Genomic DNA, 23,463 nt, shown 5'->3' on the forward strand with positions numbered 1-23,463 from the left:
AAGAAAAAGAAATCAAGGAAAAAGTAGATTAAAGATGTCAACTTCCCTGAAGCCTCATTTAAAAATGTTAAAATTTCTCCTTTGGGAAATCATGTGCCTGATACATAGTAGTGGTTTAATAAAGGTTTCATAGATTAATGAACATTAAACATATGAGCCAGGACTCTTCTTTCTGAGACTTATTTTTTCAGTTCAAGATCCCTGAACTCCTGTGCTTCATTCTCTATTTCACACATTTGATCCTCAGTATTTGCCACCAGTATTATTCATTTTTAAATTTGCGGTCTCCCCTAAACCAGACAAGTCCTTTCAGAATGTCTTTTTGCTCTGTATATGCTAACTGTGTGGAAGAGAGACATTTGTTGTTAATTCATGTGGAACTTGGCTGGATTCTTGACTCACCTTTCATGTGAAATGAGAAATAGAAGAGGCAGTGTTAGTGCCCACCAAATAAAAGAGCTCATCTGCATCCATAACTACATGTCATCCAAAGCGCTGCTCCACAGGCATGTTGGTAATTCTTAATTCTGCAAAGCTGGGGGGTTGCAGCTGACACTATTAAATCAGCTGAACAGGACAGATGGTACTGTTGGCTGGCTGTCTCAGATGTTCCCATCAAGTGTTCCCATAGATTTTAGGTAAAACTGGGAATGATCCTAGATATATACTCCCCCCATCCCCAATTTAACTATAAAACATCAGATATAAACTTACCACCTACTGCTGATATTCTCTTGAGGTCTGCAGTGAGATGAAGAAGTGCCTCTGGAATCTGATGGGCTTACCGCCTCCAAATGGGACATAGAGGAATGAGATGGGGAGAATTTTTTGTGAGGGGAAGATGGGGTTCGGGCTGAGGATCCCTGCACACCATGGGCACCAGTGTCAGAAACGGAGTTACTGCTGCCTTGCCCAGCTCCTGCAGACTTGCTTTTGCTCTGGGCAGAGTCACCTCCCCCACCAGCAGAATTTTCCTTAGCTTCTTGTTTCCGTTTTCGGTACTCCAGCAGGGATACCTAGAAAGGAAAAAACAAACAAACAAACAAAAAACGGTACTCCAGCTGGATATCATTAGTGGATCACTAGCAACAGGGAAAGAAGGAAAGATGGTACCGTAGTAAACCACTAGCCAAGCCACGCCAACAAAGCAGATACCAACCCTGACAACTTTTTTTGGGGGGTGTGAAAGAGATCTGAGCACAGGTACATATTTAAGACAGTTGGAAATTGGTAAGAGGAAGATAATAAACTAGGAGGTAAGTTTCTAAAGAATGTTTGCCAATTAGACCACCATGCTTTTTTCTGTCTTCAGAAAAACTTGTGAGGTTACCATTACACAGTAACAGAAATGTGCTATCATAGGTATTTGCAACAATGGGAGTACCCAGAGAAGGGAGAATTGGAAGCTTGTATAGTTTAAAAAGCCTCCCAGGTGACTCTGATGGCTCTTCTGCACTCCTTGGAAGCCCCTAGAATTAGCTGTTTGAGAGCATGAGAGAGAGACAGAAGCAGGGAGAAGAGAAGAAGGAGATGGAGGACAGGGAGGGAGAGAAAGAGAGAGAGAGGGAAGGAAAAAAAAAAAAAAACCAAAAAAAAAACAAAAGAAAAAAACCAATGCTCCAGGGTACTTAAATATGCTCAATTTTTCAAGAAATAAATAGGAATTTATTACTGTTTCTGTTAGACATAGATGTAATTAATGTAAAAAGGGAGGAAATTATTATTTCCAGTTTATACTTTAAGCAAGCTAGCTCTAGAAAACAACTTGGTAACTTCTCCCCAACTTCCCCTTCATCTCCCTAACACTTGCTCATTCTTTTCTGACAGCAGACCCCCCACCCCACCCTGCTGACCATAATCCCTGCCCTGCCTAGTACTCTTTGTTGTTCTGGCACACTACTTACACAGGCTGTAGAACTTACTACCGTGTCTTGATTGCTCCCTGACTAAACTCGAAGTTCTAGGAGGGCTTTTTATCTTAAACATCCAGCACAGAATTTGAATATGCTTAAATTTATGCTTAAATGTGCCCAATAAATTTCAGAAGTGTTTCTGAAATAATATATTATGATTTCTATGACTTTTGCACATAGTAAATATTATAAAACCAGAAATCTAAAGATTGTTTTCATCTTTGTTTCTGGTAGTCAATGCTGTTCATGCAACAATCTTTGAAATCAATTACTATCCTAATCCAAATTATCTGCCAATGTTTCCTCCTCCTTCTATCCCCTTAGGGTTCTCATTTTTCTGTGCAAATGTAACAAATATAGACAGTTTTGCATATGCATTTTCTATACGTAATTTTGGAAAGAAGTTAATAAATTCTGGTAATGAATATTATCATCATGAAAATACAAAAAACCACTAAGTTTCATTTCAATGAGGATACTACAGATGTTTGGCCATTACGTGGTACTGTCCCCTACACAGGACATTCAGCATCCCTGGCCCTGCTCAATAAATGCAAGTCACTGGGACAATTCAAAACACTCCAACACATTCCCAAACACCCCTAGTTGAGAACCATTTATACAAAAGCACATTTCTGGCTTTGTGACTTCCAGATCAGGCATTACTTAGAAGTGGAGTCCCCCCCCATTAGCAAGCTCTCTATGGCCTGGCCCAGCCCAGCACTCTCTGCACTTTCCTCCTGGCTCTCCCAGCCTTCCACCTGATACAACAACATCCAACTGTTTGCACCACACTGCATGCCTGCTGCCCGCCCAATGGAGTGCCACGTAATTACCTGTTCTACTCCCTCTACTGTAACATGCCTCACCCTCATTTGTTGGTTGGCTGACTCCTACTTATTGTTTGAGATTCAGCTAAATCAGTAACCTGCCACCTCTCTCTCTAGCCTTATCTCTCAAACTGGGTAGTATCCTGGTCCTTCCATTTACTAGCTGTGTGACCATGGGAAAGTTACTCAACTTACCTTAGTTTCCTTGTGTGCAAAATGGAAAACTGCCTATCTTATAGGCTTACTGTGAGGATAAAACACATTTAAAGAGCTTAACACAGTGCCTAGAACTTGGGACACACTAAATAATAGGTAAAATTTCTTTTTCACTGTTCTAACCTCTCAATTGTCTAGCAAGTGTATGGCACATACAGGCATTTACATTTGCTGAATATTTACAACACTCACCAAGTTGTATTAAAACAGCCTGTCTTTCACTGGATACGGCAGAGACCATGTCTCACTTGTTTGAGAGTAGTGCAGAACACATAGCAGAAACTTACGAATATCTACTGAATTACTTGGTTAACATTCTTGAAAAGTTCACCAATATAACATGGCACACTTACTTTTTTCCTCTGTGGTGGGTTCTGGGGGGCAGATGGGACTCCTTCACAGGCCCTTTCACCACCAGGTGATAAGGATCCACGAGAGAGGTCTTTCATTAAGCCATGTTCATATCTGCTGGAAAATCCTTCTGCAGGCGAACAATATCCCCCATCCAAATGTAAAGGCTTCCTATCCCCCACTAGAGGAGAACCTCGATACAGTCCATCTGCTCGAGGCATAGCGTTCAAAGGGGAGTAGGCATACATCAAGTTGAACTCTGTCCGAAATGCCTGGTCTGAGTTTCTCACGAGGGTCTGATGTCCATCTCCACTTCTGCTTGGGAAACCAGTCTCAGAAGTGGGTCCGATGGAGGGATGAGGAGCCAGGTCAGAATGACCAGAGTTGAGTAGGGAAGGTCTATCAGCACAGCTGTTAGTGTTGGAGTCAAGGTATCCTACTTTTGCCAAATCCAGGTCTTTTCGGTGACAAAGCTGAAAGAATAAAAATCAACGGAGACATGGGGTAGGGGAGAAAGGAAAAAGTCAAAGGGCAGAAAGGAGGGGAGAGGGACACAGGTGAACAGGGAAAGATAAGAGGGATGGAAGTAGAGCAGATAAAGCCATTATATTCTGTAAAAGTCCCACGTAGCAACAGTGTATATAGGCCAGAGTACTAAAGAATCCCGGCCTTTCCCAAATTGCTTTCAAGTCTTTCTGGATGGAAAATACTGGGAAAGTTAGGTAATTGGCTAAATGTGACTATTTTGCCTGCTTAGCCTTTCATCAGGTTGCTGAGTCACCTTGTACTACACTAAGGGACAAGTGGTATAATAAGGAATTTACCTTAGCCCCATGCACACTACAAAGGTGAGACTGGTGTCTTAAGATAACTGGCTTCTGGGGTTATCAATTTCTAAATTAATATTGATGCAAGGTGGAGGGGAGGGAAAAAGGTGGAGGAAGAAGAAAGTAGACGGAAAGGCAAGTATTTAAGTTACTGGTTCAGTAAAGGAGGATGGCATTAAAGACATCAACCAACCAGTTCTTCACTCACTTTCACTGTTAAAGAAGGTGTGTTTCTCATACAACTTTCTGGCCACTCAGTTCTTCTTTCTTTATCCTCTAATGTATGTCAACATACCACAAGACCACTAATGCTCATCACTGCAGATTCTGAAATGCTGAAATGTACCAAAAATAAACCCCACCTACTATTTGGTTATCATAACCTCCAAACTTCCAACACTAGGTCAACTACAGCTAACCACCTACAAAGAATGGTACCAGAAAACCAGATACCATACCATATCAGTCTTCAAATTATGCTATCTTAGAACCTTTTAACAACTGAGGAGAGAGAGCTTTACCTTCCTAACAAGCTAGAGTCAAAACACCAAGAAAATCTCTAATATACTAGTGGAATACAACCTTTTTCAGTTTCACATTAACCTATCAACTACTACTGATTCAGAACTTACTAGACTGTCACTGAATTATGCCCTAATTTTTTATTGGAAGGGGGTGGGGTTAAAGTTCAGTTGAATATTTCTGAGAGACTCTAATTTTCTCTTCAAGAGAAAAAAGGTCCCATGTATTAACAGATTCAGAGTTCACTGTTATTACATCTGAAAGCTTATAATAGAAACTCTAGCACTAAAATCTGAGTTTGACATATCCACAGCAGAAGGGTTTGTGAGAAAACCACTCTACTGATATCCTAAGAGATAACACTTGTATAGCAACCATATCCTAACCATTGCAGAATGGTGGCCTATGACACAAAGCCAGGGACTCACTTGGTTTCCTTGTGCACCCAGTAAGGAGCTACAGAGAAAATGTAGGAAAGCTGAAAGACAGAATGACTTTCCCTTCCTGAAGAAGCTGCTCAATCTATCAACCAAAGGCCAAAACATCTGGTTTACAGAGCTGTTAGATTAACCCTAGAACAAAGCATAAGTCACCACCCAACTCAAAAAACAGCTCTTATCAACTTTTGACTCAATTTTCCTTATTTATTAGCCTTTCTTTAACAAGGCTCCTACCACATATCAGCATCTTGACTTCTAGATTCTATTCTTTAATAGAACTCCAGCCACCCCCTCCCCCAAACAACAAAAACCAACCCCACCAAACACACACACACCACACACTCACACACACCCCTACTTCATTTTCCTCCATCTACATTGACAGGCCTGTGTAGTCACAGTCACACAGGAAGGCTCCTTTAACTTACTGTGACTGAGTGGCCGCCCTCCAGCCCATCACCCCACTCACTCAGATCCCCAGCCCTCCCCACACACTCAGGAACACATTCATGAACACTCACTCTCAGCCTCCAAGTGTGATTGAGATGGTGTGATAACTACCTCGGGTGACAGGGACTCGGGCCTATGCGCAGGGGAACTCTCAGGGGAGGATATGTTCTAGAGGAGGGAAAAGCATCTTGTTATTATTCATCTACTCGAAGTCAAGAAGCAAAACAAAACAAACAAAAAATAAAAGCAAGCATAGATGTTAGCCACAACTTTTTTGGGGGGCGGAGAAGTTGAATAAGAATGCATAGGGGAAATATTTAACTGCAGAACTCATCTTGATGGACAGAATGACTTGTTAAAATGCTTCCTGGTATCTTTGAAAGCATTTAAGGATAAATTGGTTATAATGTTTCATGCTGTAAGTAAACATCTCAAGCACATATAAGGAAAGAGTTAGACTGGTGAAATTTTAGTGTTATACGTCTTTGTATTTTAGATGACAGTTTAGCAACCTATAGTATTTGTTATTGAGGGGCATCCTACCCCTTATTCTTCCTTAGATGGACCTTGTTCCTTCACCCAATGCCTCTTCTGCTTGTCACATTTCTTTATTCTCTTATATGCCTCAGGTCCTCCCACTGCTATCCAGGGGGAGACGTTAGTGTTCTGGGGGCTGACCTGGTTAGGGAGATTGCCAGTTCTTCTTGAATGAGTTACAGGAAATGTGATTGATGGAATCTCTAGCTCACAGGCTAGAGGTGGTTCTAAGCATAATCTAATTAGAACTGAGCCACCCCTATTAATGTTATTTTGTAAAATCCATTGTACTTTTGGCAACAGAGCAGAAAAAGCATGTATGTGTATACTTAAGTCCCTGCCTCCTATAGAGGGTAGGATTTCACCTTGGGACTTTCAGGTGAGGCAGCACTCCCATAACAAACAGAGACTGAGCAGTGAGTGCTTAATGGAAAGATGTAAATGGGAACAAGTGAAGAGAGTGATGGTGGTAGTGTGATAGTAATTCAGGGGTGCTAGGGCTGAGGTAAGGAGAGGGTGCCTAATGTAGACAGTTATTCAAACTGTGGCCTAGGTGGCAGGTATATGCTGAGGTAGGGGAAATGAGGCTGCTTCAGCAAAGCAGGATTTTGGCTGTGAATTTTACTTGGCATGGAGAGTGAGTGGGTGGTATACATCTATGTGTGAAATGGTGAGTGGAATATGGCTCTTAGGGCAAGAAAAGGAGGGGAGGCTTATTCTGGTAGAAAGGAGAGGCTAACTAAGCTTGCCCTCCCAATGTTGCTTCCACTGTTTTTTCTAGATGCTTTCCCCTCCTGAAAATCTTGTTCTGTTCTCTTCTACTGTTTATCTTCTTACTTTCTTCCCTTAGCACTTAAGGCTTCTCACCATTTTCCTGAATGCTTTTTTCCTTTTCAAAAATATCCATCCCCAAACTAATATGCTAAAATTTTTTTTTTTTTTAAATTATTATGAGACAAAGTCTCCTTCTGTTGCCCAGGCTGGAATGCAGTGGCGCTATCTTGGCTCACTGCAACCTCTCAGGCTCAAGCAATTCCTGTGTCTTAGCCTCTCGAGTAGCTGGGATTATAGGTGTGTGCCACTGTACCTGGCCTAAGCTGGTCTTTTAATTAATTATTTTTAGAGATGGGATCTTTCTGCTGCCCAGGCTGGCATGTAGTGGCACAATAACAGCTCACTGCAGCCTTAAACTCTTGGTCTTAAGTGATCTTCCTGCTTCAGCCTCCCAAGTAGCTGGGACTATAGGTGTGTGCCACCACACCTGGCTAAGTTTTGTATTTTATTTTTGGAGAAATGTGGTCTCACTATGTTATCCAGGCTGGTCTCAAACTCCTGGCCTCAAGCAATCCTCCTGCCTCAGCCTCCCAAAGCACTGAGATTACAGCTGTGAGCCACCATGCCCAGCCTAAGCTGGTCTTTATATGCGAAACCTTTTTGATATTTCACAATGTGTCACAGCCTTTGATACAAAAAAGCCTCCCCACCTCTCTGTACTAGAACACAGCAAAGAGTATGGCTATTAAAATGGTGATTAGAATGGTTCAGGGTGGTGAAATCTGTTCTATTATTGATGAGAAAGGTAAATTTTCCTTAAATTCCAAGTGAAACCATGCCTTGGACCTTTTACTATTTAGTATTTTCCTTCCCTCCTGGTATTCTAACATTAAGGTTGGACTGTATTATTAAAATGATCAGCAATTAAAAAAAAAAGAAAACCAAAACCACTTTATATTTGCAGTGTTTAATAGTTATCCCAAATGCTACAAGGGATAAGGAACACACTGAGTGCTGAACCTGCTTGTTTTGGAAAGTGACTTACCTTCCAATTTTCTTTCTTTCTTTTTTTTTTAATGAGACAGAGCCCCAGGCTGGAGTGCAATGGCACGATCTCGGCTCACTGCAACCTCCACCTCCCGGGTTCACGCCATTCTCCTGCCTCAGCCTCCCAAGTAGCTGGACTACAGGTGCCTGCCACCACACCTGGCTAATTTTTTGTATTATTAGTAGAGATGGGGTTTCACTGTGTTAGCCAGGATGGTCTTGATCTCCTGACCTCATGATCTGCCCGCCTTAGCCTCCCAAAGTGCTGGGATTACAGGCATGAGCCACCATGCCCGGCCTCCTTCTAATTTTCATAATCCCACATTTATAATAAAGTCTGTATTGATAAAGTATGAAACTCTATTCCTATAATCTTAGGCCTTCCCGGGAGAATTCCTCTCATGATGCCTTACTGTAAAGCTCTAGGTGCCAACTGCAAAGTCAATTGCAAGTAGACAAAGTTAGAAAGGCTTGAATCAGCTGCTGTATTACCTGGCTGAAAGAATTCCATAAAGAATCTGGTAAAGAGTAATTTCCCTAGATAACTCATATGTAACCAGGAGGTTTTTTCCCTCACCCAGAAAGAGGTCTGCTCCAAAAGTAGAGATCTAGGGTAAGACAGAATATAGTTCTGCTTTCAATGTTGCTAGCTACCTCTTACTCATATAAAAATCCAAGTATTCTGAATCCTCATACTTGGAAAAGCTGAATAGGAAACATAAGATTGGTTAGGACGTTCACCTTTCTCAAAAAACACATCTGGAGAAGTGCAAGCAAGGGGGCAGAGCAGCAGAGTGTGTTTAGTGGTCAGAACAAATTTTTCTGAGAAGGAAGGAAGAGACAGTGTTCATTTTAATTACAAATCAAAGTAACATGCAATAGATGAAGTGTTTTAAAAAAGTATACATGAATTCTATTGAAACCTGCTGTCACCCGAACCTGAACACTAAAGTGATTCAAAATCACTTTTTGAAACAGCTGAGGCAGACATTTCTAACTTAATCCCACAGTGAAGGTAATAAATTTGTCTCATGAATACTTGTTGCTAGTCTCCTGTCTACTTCTCATTCCTAAGACATTATAACAAAGAGGGAAAGTAACCTGGAGTGGAAAAAACCTGCATTCGCCATAAGCCATACCCCAATGTTTTCTAAATCTCTGTTCACTAAGGCCACAATGAAAATACCAAACAACCTGGGAAAGACACTTCACTTATTTAAAGGCCTAGAAACGAAGACACAATCAATCAATATCATCTGTGCTCTCAGGCTGGTGTTACTAACAGATACTACAGGCAGCTAGAGGCCTATTTTGACCAAAGTTTACAGTAAAGATAACGATGGAGATCTAGCATGCTTACTACCTAAACATATGGAGACTGATGGACTGCATGCAAAAGATACACGAATGGGATCTGTGGTAGCACTATGCCTATTTTGGGAAGTATAGGGGCTGCCAAGATGAGAGGCGACCAGGTAATAGGCCACAATGACCCTGAGGTTTCCCATTCTCTTACTGAGATGGGGAAGGAAGATAGTAAAGAAATATTTGGAATGGTGGTATATTTGAAATGAGAAGGTACAAATGGTGATTTTCATATCCAGCACTCCCGGCAACCAAACCCAAATCACCTCAAACTGCAGAGGAGTGTTGCAGCGACTAGCAGTAGTAAGAGATGTGACTGGTGAAAACATGAGGCTGTATCCATTTCGACACTCCTCTTCTCCTGGGTGAGATGACCCAGGCGTGGCCAGCTGGGGGCTCTTTGAGCCTGAATTGGGAGGGGGTGGTGTGACTGGAGACAGAGGCCGAAGTAACTTGGTGACATTCTGCTCCATCAGATAGCGAGACTTCCATTTCTTTAATGGGCTCAACAAGTCTGTGAAACACAAAGCTTGGATGAGAGTTTGAAATCACAGATTAATTTAAGGCTCTACAGTAAAGCCATTAATCTGTAATCTACAATGGCTCTTAACTGTCTTCTGCTTCATCCCATTAAGTTATCTCCTCCAATCAAGCCAAAATCCCAAAGAAACTCTTTAATTACCACACTTAAAATAATTCTGAAAACATTCTATCTCCCAAACTCCAGGTAAATCGAATGTGACTGATCTCTAATTTAATTTCTACCAGTGCAAAATATAAAATTCTTTCATTTATTCATTTATGTACGTATTTATGAGACGGAGTCTTGCTCTGTTGCTAAGGTTGCAGTGCAATGGCGTTATCTTGGCTCACTGCAACCTCCATCTCCCGGGTTCAAGCAATTCACTGCCTCAGCCTCCTGACTAGCTGGGATTACAGGCACGCACCACCACACCCGGCTAATTTTTGTATTTTTAGTAGAGATGGGGTTTCACCATGTTTGCCAGGCTGGTCTTGAACTCCTGACTTCAGGTGATCTGCCCGCCTTGGACTCCCCAAGTGTTAGGATTACAGGCCTGAGCCACTGCTAAATTTCTTTCTTTTACATTGAGTTTCTGAAAAGTCTTTGTTACTGTGTTAAAGTTACCCTCTACTAAACTGCTATATCACCAACTAAAGGTACTGGGATGCTAAATCCAAATTCCTTTCACCATCTCTCATATATTGTGTCCCTTTCCAGAAGCTCTTTCTATAATGTTCTTATATGATTTCCTGATCCATGTCTAGCCCCCTTTCTACCTAAAAAGCGTGAAATGATTTCTACAGAAACTTCTCAACCATTAAAAAATTAGGTTTATATTCTTTTTTTTTGACTAGAATAATCCTATTTTCTATATTTCTTAGATCCACTTAAAAAGCAAGTTACCACACTTAAATATTTTAGTAACCATTTAGGCCAAAGCACCTTTCTCACTTGATTGTTGGAATAAAAATACAGTTTAATTCATTTATAGTTAAAAAGATATATATTTATTTAATATCTACAGATTACTGAACTAGGTATGGAGGGAACAATGGTCATCATACAGTCTATTTTCAAGAGGCTTAAAATTTGTAAGAAATAGAAAGAAGGCCAGGTGTGGTGACTCATGCCTATAATCCCAGCATTTTGGGAGGCTGAGGCAGGCAGATCACTTGAAACCAGGAGTTTGAGACCAGCCTGGCCAATATAGCAAAACCCTGTTTCTACTAAATACACAAAAAAGATTAGGCAGATGTGGTGGTGGACGCCTGTAGCCCCAGTTACTCAGGAGGTGGAGGCACAAGAATCACCTGAACCCAGGAGGCAGAGGTTGCAGTGAGTTGAGACTGCACCACTGTACTCTAGCCTGGGTGACAGAGCGAGGAGACTGTCTCAAAAAGACAAAACAAAACAAAAAAACCAAAAGCAAAAAACAAAAAGAGAACATATTAGTAAGATCAAGAAAGGTGATCATATTGCTATGCATTAGTTAAAAAAAAAAAAAAAAGCTGTATTCTAAATGATTATTATATACTACGGACTATGCCATGTGCTTTATTGTGAAATATCTAATTTTAACAACTCCTTAACAAGCACTATTATTAACATCCCCATATTAAAGGTGAGAAACTTGATGTGTGGAGAGAGACAAAACAGGTATTCTTGCTCCCATCTATCTACATTCTTAATTTTTGTATTTTTAGTAGAGACGGGGTTTTGCCATGTTGGCCAGGCTGGTCTGGAATTCCTGACCTCAAGTGATACACCCACCTGAGCTTCCCAAAGTGTCGGGATTACAGGCATGAGCCACCATGCCTGGCCCCATCTTTCTATATTCTTAATCAATAAAGTATATCCCCAAGGCTTGGTGGATGGAAGGAGTGACATTTATTCCAGGCCTTCAAGGAAAATTTTTGGGTCAGGAAGATTATCTGGAAGCAATGGTCAGTATGAGACTAGTAACTGGGAAATCATCTGGAGTTAATACAGTAGTTAGCAAAGAGTTATGAGGCACTAAACCAGGGTAGGAGATGTTTAGATGAAGAGGGAAGAATAAATGCAAAAAATTATTGAAGATGCATATTTTTCCTTTCTGATATCTCAGAATTTTTAATATTCCTAGACTGGAAGTATATTCACATTTTCCTTTTGTTCCGACACTAAATTCTCTTTCCTTCTTTTAAAAAGTGCCTAGGTATAAAACAGAAACAAACATGTAATTCATGGCTTATATTCAGAATAACTTTTACATATTTAATATTTCAAGTGTCTTAAACAACGGAATCTTTCAGAAGATCTCTGTACTGCTAGGTCCAACACTATAACTACTAAAGTCAATTATGTTAAGTGATGAAGTTAGTTGTAGAAAAAAGTTAGAAGACACAGGAGAAATCTGCCACGTGCAAATCAACGTACATGGCATTCATTCAACATATATTTACTGAGTACTTATTATGATACTGTATTCAACAAGAGACCTGATGTCTGCCCTTAAGAAGTTTACAGGCCAAAGAAGGCCAAATAATTTGCCCACTTTTTCTCTTTTTCCTGCATACATAGTTTCCAAATTTTATATGGTCAAATCTATCCATCTTTTATTTATTTTTTAACCTTTACTCAAAAAATTACCAAGGTTATATAAACACATACACAACCTGAAAATCATATCCACAAATAAACGCATGCTAATATCCTGGTAAATTTTTATCCAGACATTGCTTCACTGACTCTTGCCTTACCTACACCACTCAATAACTATTTTCACTCAGAAATACATGGTCAACATTTTTTTATGATAAGGAATAGAAATCTACAGTTCAGGTTTAATGGCTGCACAACATTAGTATTATCAAAATTTAACCAATTCAAGTATTTTTCATTTTTTGCTATAAGAACAAATGGCTACATGTAGGATTATTAAATCAAAAAAATATCTACACATGTGCAGTAACTTTATTTTTAGTCCTGTGAGAACTGCTGGCTCCTGTTCTTTAGCCTGCATTCTACTGGGGTGTTGGGGTCTTTTTCTTCATCTGTAAGGGCTCTTTAAATAGTAAGAATGTTGACCCCTTGTCAATAAAATTACAAATGTATTTTCCCAGTTAACTGATTGCTTTTCAATTTTATTTACAAGTCTCTGCTATATGTTTTGTTTCTATTTAGTCAAATGGACCACTTTATTTTCTGCTTCTGATATCACATCTTTGCTAACCCACCCTGACACTGTAAAAACGCCAGCCTATTTTCCTTTTATCTCCATGTTTAATTTTTAATTTAGATCTTAATTTAAAAAGAACATATTTTATTTCACACCAACAAACTGCCATTTAAAAAAAGGAAAAAAGAACATACTTAAGTATGCGGTAGCAATTAATCCGTTCTCTTCCTATAGCAAATAGCTAGCACCTTCTTCCAAAATCTTCTGTAATTGTAGAATAACTATAATTTCCCCATTAATTTGAAATATCATATTTATCTTATTAGATTCTTACATATGCTGGGTTTATCTTCAACACCAGCATATTTTTTATTAAAATTGTTTGGGCAATTCCAGTTATTCTATTCTAGTTCTCCAAAATGTTTTAGCTATTTTAGCAATGAACTAACTATAGAAGTCATTCAATGACCATGCTCATACTATTTTTAAAAGGTTAGGATTCTGATTGGTGTTACATGAAATTCAGGAGTAATCTGAGAAGCATTCTTACTCAGGAACATGGCACAATCTTTTTTTTCTTTTTGAGACGGAGTCTGGCTCTGTCGTCCAGGCTGGAGTGCAGTGGCCGGATCTCAGCTCACTGCAAGCTCCGCCTCCCAGGTTTACGCCATTCTCCTGCCTCAGCCTCCCGAGTAGCTGGGACTACAGGCGCCCGCCACCTCGCCTGGCTAGTTTTTTGTATTTTTTAGTAGAGACGGGGTTTCACCATGTTAGCCAGGATGGTCTCGATCTCCTGACCTCGTGATTCGCCCGTCTCGGCCTCCCAAAGTGCTGGGATTACAGGCTTGAGCCACCGCGCCTGGCCAACATGGCACAATCTTTGTTATTCACATATTGATTTATGTCCCTCTTCATCTAGATGTACAACATGTCTAATTAAGTTTACTCTTCAGTGTTCTTTAGTTTTTTTTTTTACTACTATGAAAAAAACATATCTCCCCCTTTGTTATCTAAATGTTACCTTTTTTTTTTTTTTTGAGACGGAGTCTTGCTCTGTAGCCCGGGCTGGACTGCAGTGGCCGGATCTCAGCTCACTGCAAGCTCCGCCTCCCGGGTTTACGCCATTCTCCTGCCTCAGCCTCCGGAGTAGCTGGGACTACAGGCGCCCGCCACCTCGCCCGGCTAGTTTTTTGTATTTTTAGTAGAGACAGGGTTTCACCGTGTTAGCCAGGATGGTCTCGATCTCCTGACCTCGTGATCCGCCCGTCTCGGCCTCCCAAAGTGCTGGGATTACAGGCTTGAGCCACCGCGCCCGGCCATCTAAATGTTATTAACATTTAAAAAGTTTACATACTTATTTTTTATCCAGTTACCATATTAATCTCTACCAGTTTTTCAATTAATTCTCTAGGTAGATAATAGTATTTCTACATGATAACACATCAGTACTCTTTACCAGTACTTACATCTCTTATGTTGATTTTCTTTTTTTTGGGGGAGGAGGGAGGTATAATTACTTTGGCTAACAATTACAGACTATATTAAGTAATAATGGTAATAGTGGGATAATTTGATAGCCTATTTTGATGTTTAACTAGTTTTCATGATGCATGACAACTGGCAATTTTTTCAGCTACATGTTAAAAAATCGTAAGTATGTTATTTTATCATTAAATTGGTAACAGTCACTGTGTTAGGACTTCTCCTCTCCCATTTGACCTGCTAACAAATGAATGTCATTAAATTTTCAAATATTAACTTATCCTTACATTCCTAGAAGGACCTTAGTTATCATATATTATTCTTTTAATATTCTTACAAATTCAAAGTGCTAGTTAAGATCACAAATCTAATTCAAAAGTGGTACTATGCTGTTTTGGAGGGCAGAGGGAGTTAATTTGATAAAATGAATCAAAAATAAAAATTTCAGTAAATACTATATGATACTCCATTACAAGTATGTGTACAAGCAGATAAAATTACAAATTCTACCATTCCCGGGGTTGGAATTCAGATTATTTTTAACCTATAGTTTTTGCAATTGTTAATAACTAAGAATTAGTTATTCTAACAACCAATTCATTCAACTTTTGAAGTTGTTGAACAAATCTGACTACAAAGTTTTGTCTCACCCACCAGGTTCACCTGACCTCTCGCCAACTAAGTACCACTTCAAGCATCTGACAATTTTTTGCAGGGCAGGTGTTTCCACAACCAGCAGGATGCAGAAAATATTTTTCAAGAGTTGTCGAATCCTGAAGCATGGATTTTTATGCTACAGGAATAAACAAACTTATTTCTCATTGGCAAAAATGTGTTGATTGCAGTGGTTCCTATTTTGATTAATAAAGATGTGCCTGAGCCTAGTTAAAGTGATTTAAAATAGTCCAAAACCGCAATTACTTTTGCACCAACCTTATATATAAATTTTGGTTTCTGTGTCTATTTCTGTAGGAAACATACCAAGCAGAATAAATGAATGACTACTAGGTTAAGGATTGTGAATATTTTTAATGTACACGATAAATCTTATCAAATTGCTAGCAGGGCTCTCCTGTCAGTTTTACTGCAAATCCTTTCCCCAATGTATTAATCCTCTATTAATTCAGAGGCAGGACAGACACAAAAACATGGTTAATACAGATTGAATTATTTATTATTTTTAGAGATAGATGTCTTGCTGTCATTCAGGCTGGAATGCAGTGGCATTATCACACCTCACTGCAGCCTCAAATTCCTGGGCTCAAGCCACCCTCCTACCTCAGCCTCTCTAAGGCTACAGGCAACACACCATCATGCCTGGCTAATTTTTATTTTTTGTAGAGATGTGGGTCTCTCTCTGTTGCCCGGGCTGGTCTCAAATTCCTGGTTTCAAGTGAACCTTCTGTCTAGGCATCCCAAAGAGCTGGAAATTGCAGGTGAGAGTCACCATGCCAGGCCCAAGTTTGAATTAATATATATATATATATATATATATTTGAATGTGCCTAGAACTTTCTTTGGCAAAGGACCTTGTTTTTTTAAAGACAGGGTCCTGCTGTGTGGCCCAGGCCTAACCTGACTCCTGGGCTTGAGTGATCCTCCTACCTCAGTCTCCAAAGTAGTTGAGAGTCACAGGCATGTGCCACTGACAGTCCAGCTAGAATCTAATTCTTTTTCAATCTCCTAAGTAAAAATTCCATGACAATTTACCAACTTTTACATTTATATTTAGGCCTGTTCTGACTATTTTGTTCCATATATACATCCATTCTTGCATCAATATTATACTAAATTTAACTATTAGCTTCATACTAGAAGCTAGTCTTACACCTCAAGAGAAAGTACTTCATTATTATTTTTTCAATTTTTTCTTATTTTTTAAAAGGCAGACTTCAGAATCATTTAATCAAACTCCAAAAACAAGGCCGTTTCATGGGAATTAAGAGACAGAGATAAAGAAATATATATATACACAAAGATATAATCTTTCCATAATGAACATGAAATTTATCAAAGGTTCACATATGTTTCATGAAAAAAAAGAAAAAGTAAAAAAGAAATTTCAATTTCCTCAGACTTTAAAAATATTTCTCAGTAACAATTTACTCCATATATCCAACTAAAGTTATTCCTAGGCAGTTTCTTAGTTTTGTTAAATTTGGTAACAAAAAAATTGGTATTCATTTACTTTCTTAGTATATAAATGATTTTAAAAAATACATTTATATTTTTTATATATTTACTCTTCTATCCAGTAATATTAATAAACTCATTATTATCAAAAAAAAAATTTTTTTTTTGAGACAGAGTCTTGCTCTGTCACCCAGGTGGAAGTACAGTGGCGTGATCTTGGCTCACTGCAACCTCCACCTCCTGGGTTCACACTATTCTCCTGCCTCAGCCTCTCAAGTAGCTGGGACTACAGGTACCCGTCACCACGCAGAGCTAATTTTTTGTATTTTTAGTAGAGACGGGGTTTCACCGTGTTAGCCAGGATGGTCTTGATCTCCTGACCTCGTGATCCACCCGTATCGGCCTCCCAAAGTGCTGGGATTACAGGTGTGAGCCACCACGCCTGGCCTAAACTCTTACTATTAATTCTAAGTTTTTCAGATGATTATTTAGGCTCTTCTAGGAATACACCCACATCATTTACAAATAATGAACATCATGCTCCTGCCCTACTTTGATAATAACTTTTATTTCTATAAAGTTTCAGCTTTTAGGAACTTAGAATCTTTAATGTATTTATTTATTTATTTATTTTTGAGATGGAGTCTCACTCTACTGCCAGGCTGGAGTGCAGTGGCATGATCTTGGCTCACTGCAACTTCTGCCTCCCAGGTTCAAGCGATACTCCTGCCTCAGTCTCCTGAGTAGCTGGGACTGCAGGTGCGCGCCACCACGCCCAGCTAATTTTTTTGTATTTTTAGTAGATACGAGGTTTCACCATGTTGGCCAGCATGGTCTCAATCTTTTGACCTCGTGATCTGCCTGCCTCAGCCTCCCAAAGTGCTGAGATTACAGGCATGAGCCTCCATGCCCGGCCAGAATCTTTAATGTATTTATTAATACACAAATACTCTATGAGAGAGTATTCTGTTTAGAATAATGACCGTATAATAATTACTCTTACGGGCCTGATACTAAACTGAGAACTTTATATACATTATTCATTCTAATGTTAGTCCTATAAAGCAGGTATTGCTATTCCCATTTTACAGATGAGGCTCAGAGACTTTTTTTTTTTTTTCTAAAGACAGAATCTCCCTCTGTCGCCCAGGCTGGAGTGCAGTGGCGCAATCTCGTCTCACTGCAACCTCTGCCTCCTGGGTTCAAGCAATTCTCCTGCCTCAGCCTCCCGAATAGCTGGGATTACAGGTGCGTGACCAGGCCCAGCTAATTTTTGTATTTTTAGTAGAAACAGAGTTTTACCATGTTGGCCAGGCTGGTCTCGAACTCCTGACCTCAGACGATCCGCCTGCCTTGGCCTCCCAAAGTGCTAGGATTACAGATGTAAGCTACCACGCCTGGCCTCAGAGATTTTTAGTAACATGATATAGTTAGTAAAGGGGACAGCTGGTTTTCAAATAAAGGTCTGTTTGATTCTCTCTATTACAGAAATCCTTTCTCCTTTCTTAATATCTCTTTGGTATTCTTGAAAAAAAAAAAAAAAAACAAAAAAAACAAAAGAGCCAACAAATAAAAATAATTCCTCAGAATTTATGCTAATTTTGTAGCAATATAACTTGCGCATTTGACAGCTGCTTGATTTTTAAAATCAAATATTTTCCTATGTTGCTCTTTAAGGGCAAGGTGTGTCCTGTGAATGTTTCTCACTGTTAGACTAGGGCAGAAGCTCAACAACAACAAAAAAGGCTGGTGACTAGGAATCCTCATTTCCTTCTATCCAGGACATGTAATAACAAAGACACTTTTCCTATAATCCTTTGCTAGTCAGGATGTGAACTGCTATACAATCTCCTGTTCCCGACCTTAACTATACACATGCATTAACATACACACCATAAAGATACACAAACATGATAGTCTATTTCAGCTAAGTTACACTCTTACTACACCTTAAAAGCTGTTAAAAAAGAAATAATATAAATGGAAATCTGGTACCAAGATTTCTTTATAGTATCTTATTTGACTAAATCTCCCTAATCTTTGGTGAATACCAGAAGAAAATATTTTAAATAAACAGTATAATTTATCTTTCAGATAAATGGAATTTTATTATCCTGATACACAGGTGGTAACTTATGAGGTATAATCTAATCTAGAGACAGAAGAATAAACCAAATCCATAATTTAAAAAACGGCAATTCACAGCCGGGCATGGTGGCTCATGCCTGTAATCCCAGCACTTTGGGAAGCTGAGGTGGGCGGATCACCCGACGTCAGGAGTTCAAGACTAGCCTGGCCAACATGGTGAAACCCGTCTCTACTCAAAATACAAAAATTTGCCGGGTGAGGAGGCGGGTGCCTGTAATCCCAGTTACTTGGGAGGCTGAGGCAGGGAGAATTGCTTGATTCTCCATCTCAAAAAAAAAAAAAAAAAAAAAAAAAAAAAAAGCAATTCACACTTTCCGAAATAAAACCTAAAAAGAAGTAAAATCCAAACGAAATAAGAACTTTAATAAAAGTTCTGATTTTAGTTGCAATATCTGCTATTAAAAAATTATCTAATTAAATTCAAGTTCATTACATTTATTCAGCATGTTGGTAAACAGGAACAATGAGGTGGTTTTTTATGAAAATCTGAAATATTCTGTTTGTTGCAACCTGAAAGGTTGCTTTAGCATCTAATTTACTTTGGTATTTTGATTGTCTAATATTTAAAAAACTGATTTAGAGACAAAGTTACGAAAATCACAAAGAACTTTTCAATTAAGCTGATAGTTGCAGGAGAAACTGTGGTAAAAAGATTGTCACAAAATACATTAAGATATCACAAGTGCTTTCAATTAGATCCTTTGCAAGTCACTGTGAAAACCAATGGACCAGATGATTTTTCATTGACATCTAGTTTAAAAATGCACAAGGACTTTAGATGTAAAGCTGAATTTTTTTTTTTTTTTGAGACAGAGTTTTGTTCTGGTCACCCAGGCTGGAGTGCAGTGGCATGATCTTGGCTCACTGTAACCTCCACCTCCTGGGTTCAAGCAATTCTCCACTGCCTCAGCCTCCCGAGTAGCTTTAGGGAGGGATTACAGACACCTGCCACCACACCCAGCTAATTTTTGTATTTTTGGTAGAGACGGGGTTTCACCATGTTGGCCAGGTTGGTCTCAAACTCCTGACCTCAGGGGAGCCTCCCATCTTGGCCTCCCAAAGTGCTGGGATTACAGGTGCGAGCCACAGCACCCAGCTGTTCTTTTAAAAATTGTATGCTAATTATATAAGTCCCTTTGAAAACAATCAACTGATAATAATTTCTCACTTATTTCATTCATACCCTGCTCCCTCAACCATGTCCCACCCAACTTAATCACTTAGAATTTTAATTCTTTCCTGAACATTAGTGTTCCACCACTTTCTTGCCCTTTCCCCATCTTATAAATATGAATATAAATTTCCTAAACTTACTACTTTAAATGTATCTAACCTTTTTTATAACCATTTCTGCTGTTATCTGTACACTGTCTAGTCCTTCTTTGTCGTCCTGGGAAAACTGATCCCTGACTTGAGATCTCTCTCTTCCTCTGTAAAGACAGATGTAAAGTAACTATTTAGAAAACACGCCATTTCTTTTTGTTATCAGAAGTAGTCATACTGAAATTTTTTATGCAGACCTGAAACAATCATTGGTCATATATTCAGAAAGGTTTTATATACGTACCTGCGTTGTCTTTGCAGATACTGGAAGAGCTACTATTCTCATTACTTTGGTATAGGTGCTGAGTTCTAGTCTCTTGGGGTACAGATGATGTTTGAGTCATTCCTTCTTCTAAGGCTTGTTTTATCCAGCGCTATAATTGGAAAAGAACCAGAGAATTACCAATAATTATTTAAAACCATTTAGTAAACCTGTTTTAAATGTACATCAACTGGTGAGTGATACAATTCAACACACTAATTCAGTTACACAGTCAAGCATTTTATTGTCTTGTGTCTCAGCATATTGGAACATTGTCCTATCAATTCCTTTTAACTGACAGAATTGAGGAAAACTGGATTACATATAATGAGATCCCATCAAAAGACAAAAACCAATAAAAAAATGATTACATCTTTCATACTGTTTGGGATGGTGTAAAACGGCAAGACTTAGGAAGAAATCTTAACATTTATTTAGGAGAGACTCTGATTGTATAGAATAAAACTAACACATAAAATAAGTGCCTAGAAGGAAGATAAAGATCTCTTAAAAGTTGTCTGCCCTGTGCTGGAGACAAGTGAAGAGGTAATAAAAAAGATTCATAGGAAGACTTTGGATGAGGATTAACAGCTCTTCACTACAGGTACCAAAGGTTTATCTCAAATGAAATAACCTATGGGATCCCCCCTCCAACAAGTAGTTTGGTTAAATTATGCATGAGTAATGCAAATCACAAAATGAACTTCTGTAGACATAAAAAAAGGGAAAAAGTCAAAAAGAAGACCTATCAGTCACAAGTTTTTGGTAGTAAAGATTAGAATAATAAATTGACGAGAAGTGAATTTAGGCGAGATAGTAAGCCTGCAAAGATTAGGATAGTAAGATAATGCATCCTGTGGAAGACAGAAAATTTCTTACCTGTAATTGTGTTCTCTTAAGATATACAGTTGTAGGTTGCTCACCACTCTGTGGCTCTCCTGCCCTGACATAAGACAGATCGAATTTTGATAAACATCAATTTCTGAGTAAGACCCTCCCCCAACAGGAAGAGCAAAGGTGAATTATTATAATTTATACCTTTAGAGAACATGTATTACAGGTAAGTAAATATTCTCTTCACCAAAGAAAGCAATTCTTACAGATTTTCCCTCTTAGAAACCTAGGAAATAATCCACAAAAATTTTACCAAAAAAAAAAAAAAACAAAAAACAAAAAACAAAAAACAAAAAAAAAAAAACCAAAAAACTTACACCATACAAATGTCATTGTGGCTGGCCAAATGAAAGCAAAACTAATACTCTAAACATTTGGAAGGAAGAGTGAACAAGTGTATAAAAAAGAGCTCTCAATGGTAATTTGAATTCATCACATAAACATTTTAGGATACAATCAGGTCTCTGAAAAGCAAACACAAAAACAAAATCAAAAACCCCCAAGAACGAACTCTCTTAGATACAGAATATTGATGTAAAGATGAATTGTCAGAACCACACATATAAGCCTTAAAGCTTAGAAGAGAACTTAGAAGTCATCTTGTCCAAAGCACTCATTTTATAAATGGAAAAATTAGGCTCAGGAGTGAAAAATCTTTTGTTATAGCCACCTTTAAGTTTTTCTTTTCAAAGCAGAAAACAGACTCATTTGGGGTCACTGAGCTTTCCTATATGACTAATTTTTTTAATATTTCAGGGTCTAGTAGATGTACTCATAAAAGAATTTACATTCTGGATCTGATGACTACAAAAAGGGAACATAAAACCACAACAGGAGTATTCTAGAAGAAAGATGCTACCATGGTTAGCTATGAGGTGAAACACAGCAAATACGATCAAACCTACTCCTCCAGGTTCTGTTGTATAATTTTACAATACTTCAGGACTCATATAAAAAAGGAACATGGACATTTGTTTGTATCTAACAAGATACAATTAACCTCATAGATAATAAGTTAATTTTAAATGCAGCTACTCAGCAAGTTGTTAAAATCAAAAGAACATTTCTCCCTTCTCTGAAACTCTGTATTAAAGTATATTGCAAAAGAGTTTTCTGGGAGGCTCAAAGATGGATAAATGTTTTAAAAGTCTCATTATTATGGGGAAAGAACAAGGAAGTAATACAGGTTTTGGAGTCCAAAAGCCCTGGCTTGACACTTGGCTGTGAGGCTGGGCTCAGTGGCTCATATCTGTAATCCCAGCAGAATGGGAGGCCAAGGTGGGCAGACTCCTTGAGCTCAAGAGTTTGAGATCAGCCTAGGCAACATAGCAAAACCCTGTCGCTCCAAAAAATATGAATATTAGCCAGGCATAGTGGTGTGCCTGTGGTCCCAGCTACACGGGAGGCTGAGGTAGGAGGACCACTTGAGCCCAGGAGGTCAAGGCTGCAGTGAGTCTGTGATGATGCTACTGCACTCCAGCCTGGACAACAGTGAGACCCTGTGAGCCCTCACTACCCCCCACCAAAAGAAATTCGGCTCTTGTCACTTACTAGCTGCCTCACTTTGGGCAAGTTACCAAACATTTCTGAGACAAAGCTTCTGGATGTATAAATATAGGAAAATGATTCTAATTTCATGAATAGTAAGTGAGACAATATACGTGAAGAAAGCTTATAGTACAGTACTGAACACTCAGCAGGTTTTCAACGAGTCCTGGTTCAACTAAATTTCAATGTTATGTTTGGAGATTTACAGATAATGCTCCAGTGTATAAAATGAAATATTAATATCAATGTAAAGCAGTGTTTCATTATCAGTCAGACTGGTTTTTCTAAGAAGTCTGGAGACCAAATGCCCTATACACATTGTGTTTAGAAGAGGAGTTTAGAGAGAACAAGGTAAAACACTACCGAAAGCCTTGTTGGCCACTTATAAATGTTTTTAAAATAACAGCTGAGGATCTAAAAAATGATATACTATAAAATGCTTTTTAAAACCTATGATTCAATTTAGAAACTCCAGGGATATCATAAAATGGTCTGTCAAATACTTGAATTCCTCCTCTTTTCAGAAGTAGCAAAATAATAATGATAAAAATAAAAAAAATAGTGTAAGAATCTGAGTACAACTATACAGATACAACTTTAATTTGTCCTACACTGGTAAGTTTTTAACTTATGAGGCCAGGCCCTCACCTCTTTAGTGAGATACGAAACAGTGAGCCTATGACCCTATTAGAAATATACATTGTTCTAAATAATCCCATGG

General features: G+C 38.7%; 1 protein-coding gene across 17 annotated transcripts in view; it reads right to left on the reverse strand.

Moving 5' to 3' along the window:
* SETD5 (SET domain containing 5) overlaps nucleotides 1–23,463 on the reverse strand; it is a 95,695-nt gene that overhangs the window by 16,252 nt on the left and 55,980 nt on the right. For 10 of the 17 annotated variants that reach the window (XR_012090593.1, XM_007985104.3, XM_038002486.2 and 7 more), the window contains 5 exons: nucleotides 20,283–20,412; nucleotides 9,539–9,786; nucleotides 5,661–5,717; nucleotides 3,313–3,783; nucleotides 715–1,016 (listed from right to left, as the gene is read on the reverse strand). Coding sequence is in view for 16 of the 17 variants with exons in the window: in XM_007985104.3 (XP_007983295.1) it covers nucleotides 715–1,016; nucleotides 3,313–3,783; nucleotides 5,661–5,717; nucleotides 9,539–9,786; nucleotides 20,283–20,412 (1,208 nt within the window). In the remaining variant the exon portion in view is untranslated. The remainder of the gene's footprint in view (nucleotides 1–714; nucleotides 1,017–3,312; nucleotides 3,784–5,660; nucleotides 5,718–9,538; nucleotides 9,787–20,282; nucleotides 20,413–23,463) is intronic. The other 7 variants (XM_007985115.3, XM_038002500.2, XM_038002502.2 and 4 more) reach the window with 1 other exon arrangement.

This window comes from Chlorocebus sabaeus, chromosome 22 (assembly GCF_047675955.1).
Source record: "Chlorocebus sabaeus isolate Y175 chromosome 22, mChlSab1.0.hap1, whole genome shotgun sequence".
Lineage (NCBI taxonomy): Eukaryota > Metazoa > Chordata > Mammalia > Primates > Cercopithecidae > Chlorocebus > Chlorocebus sabaeus.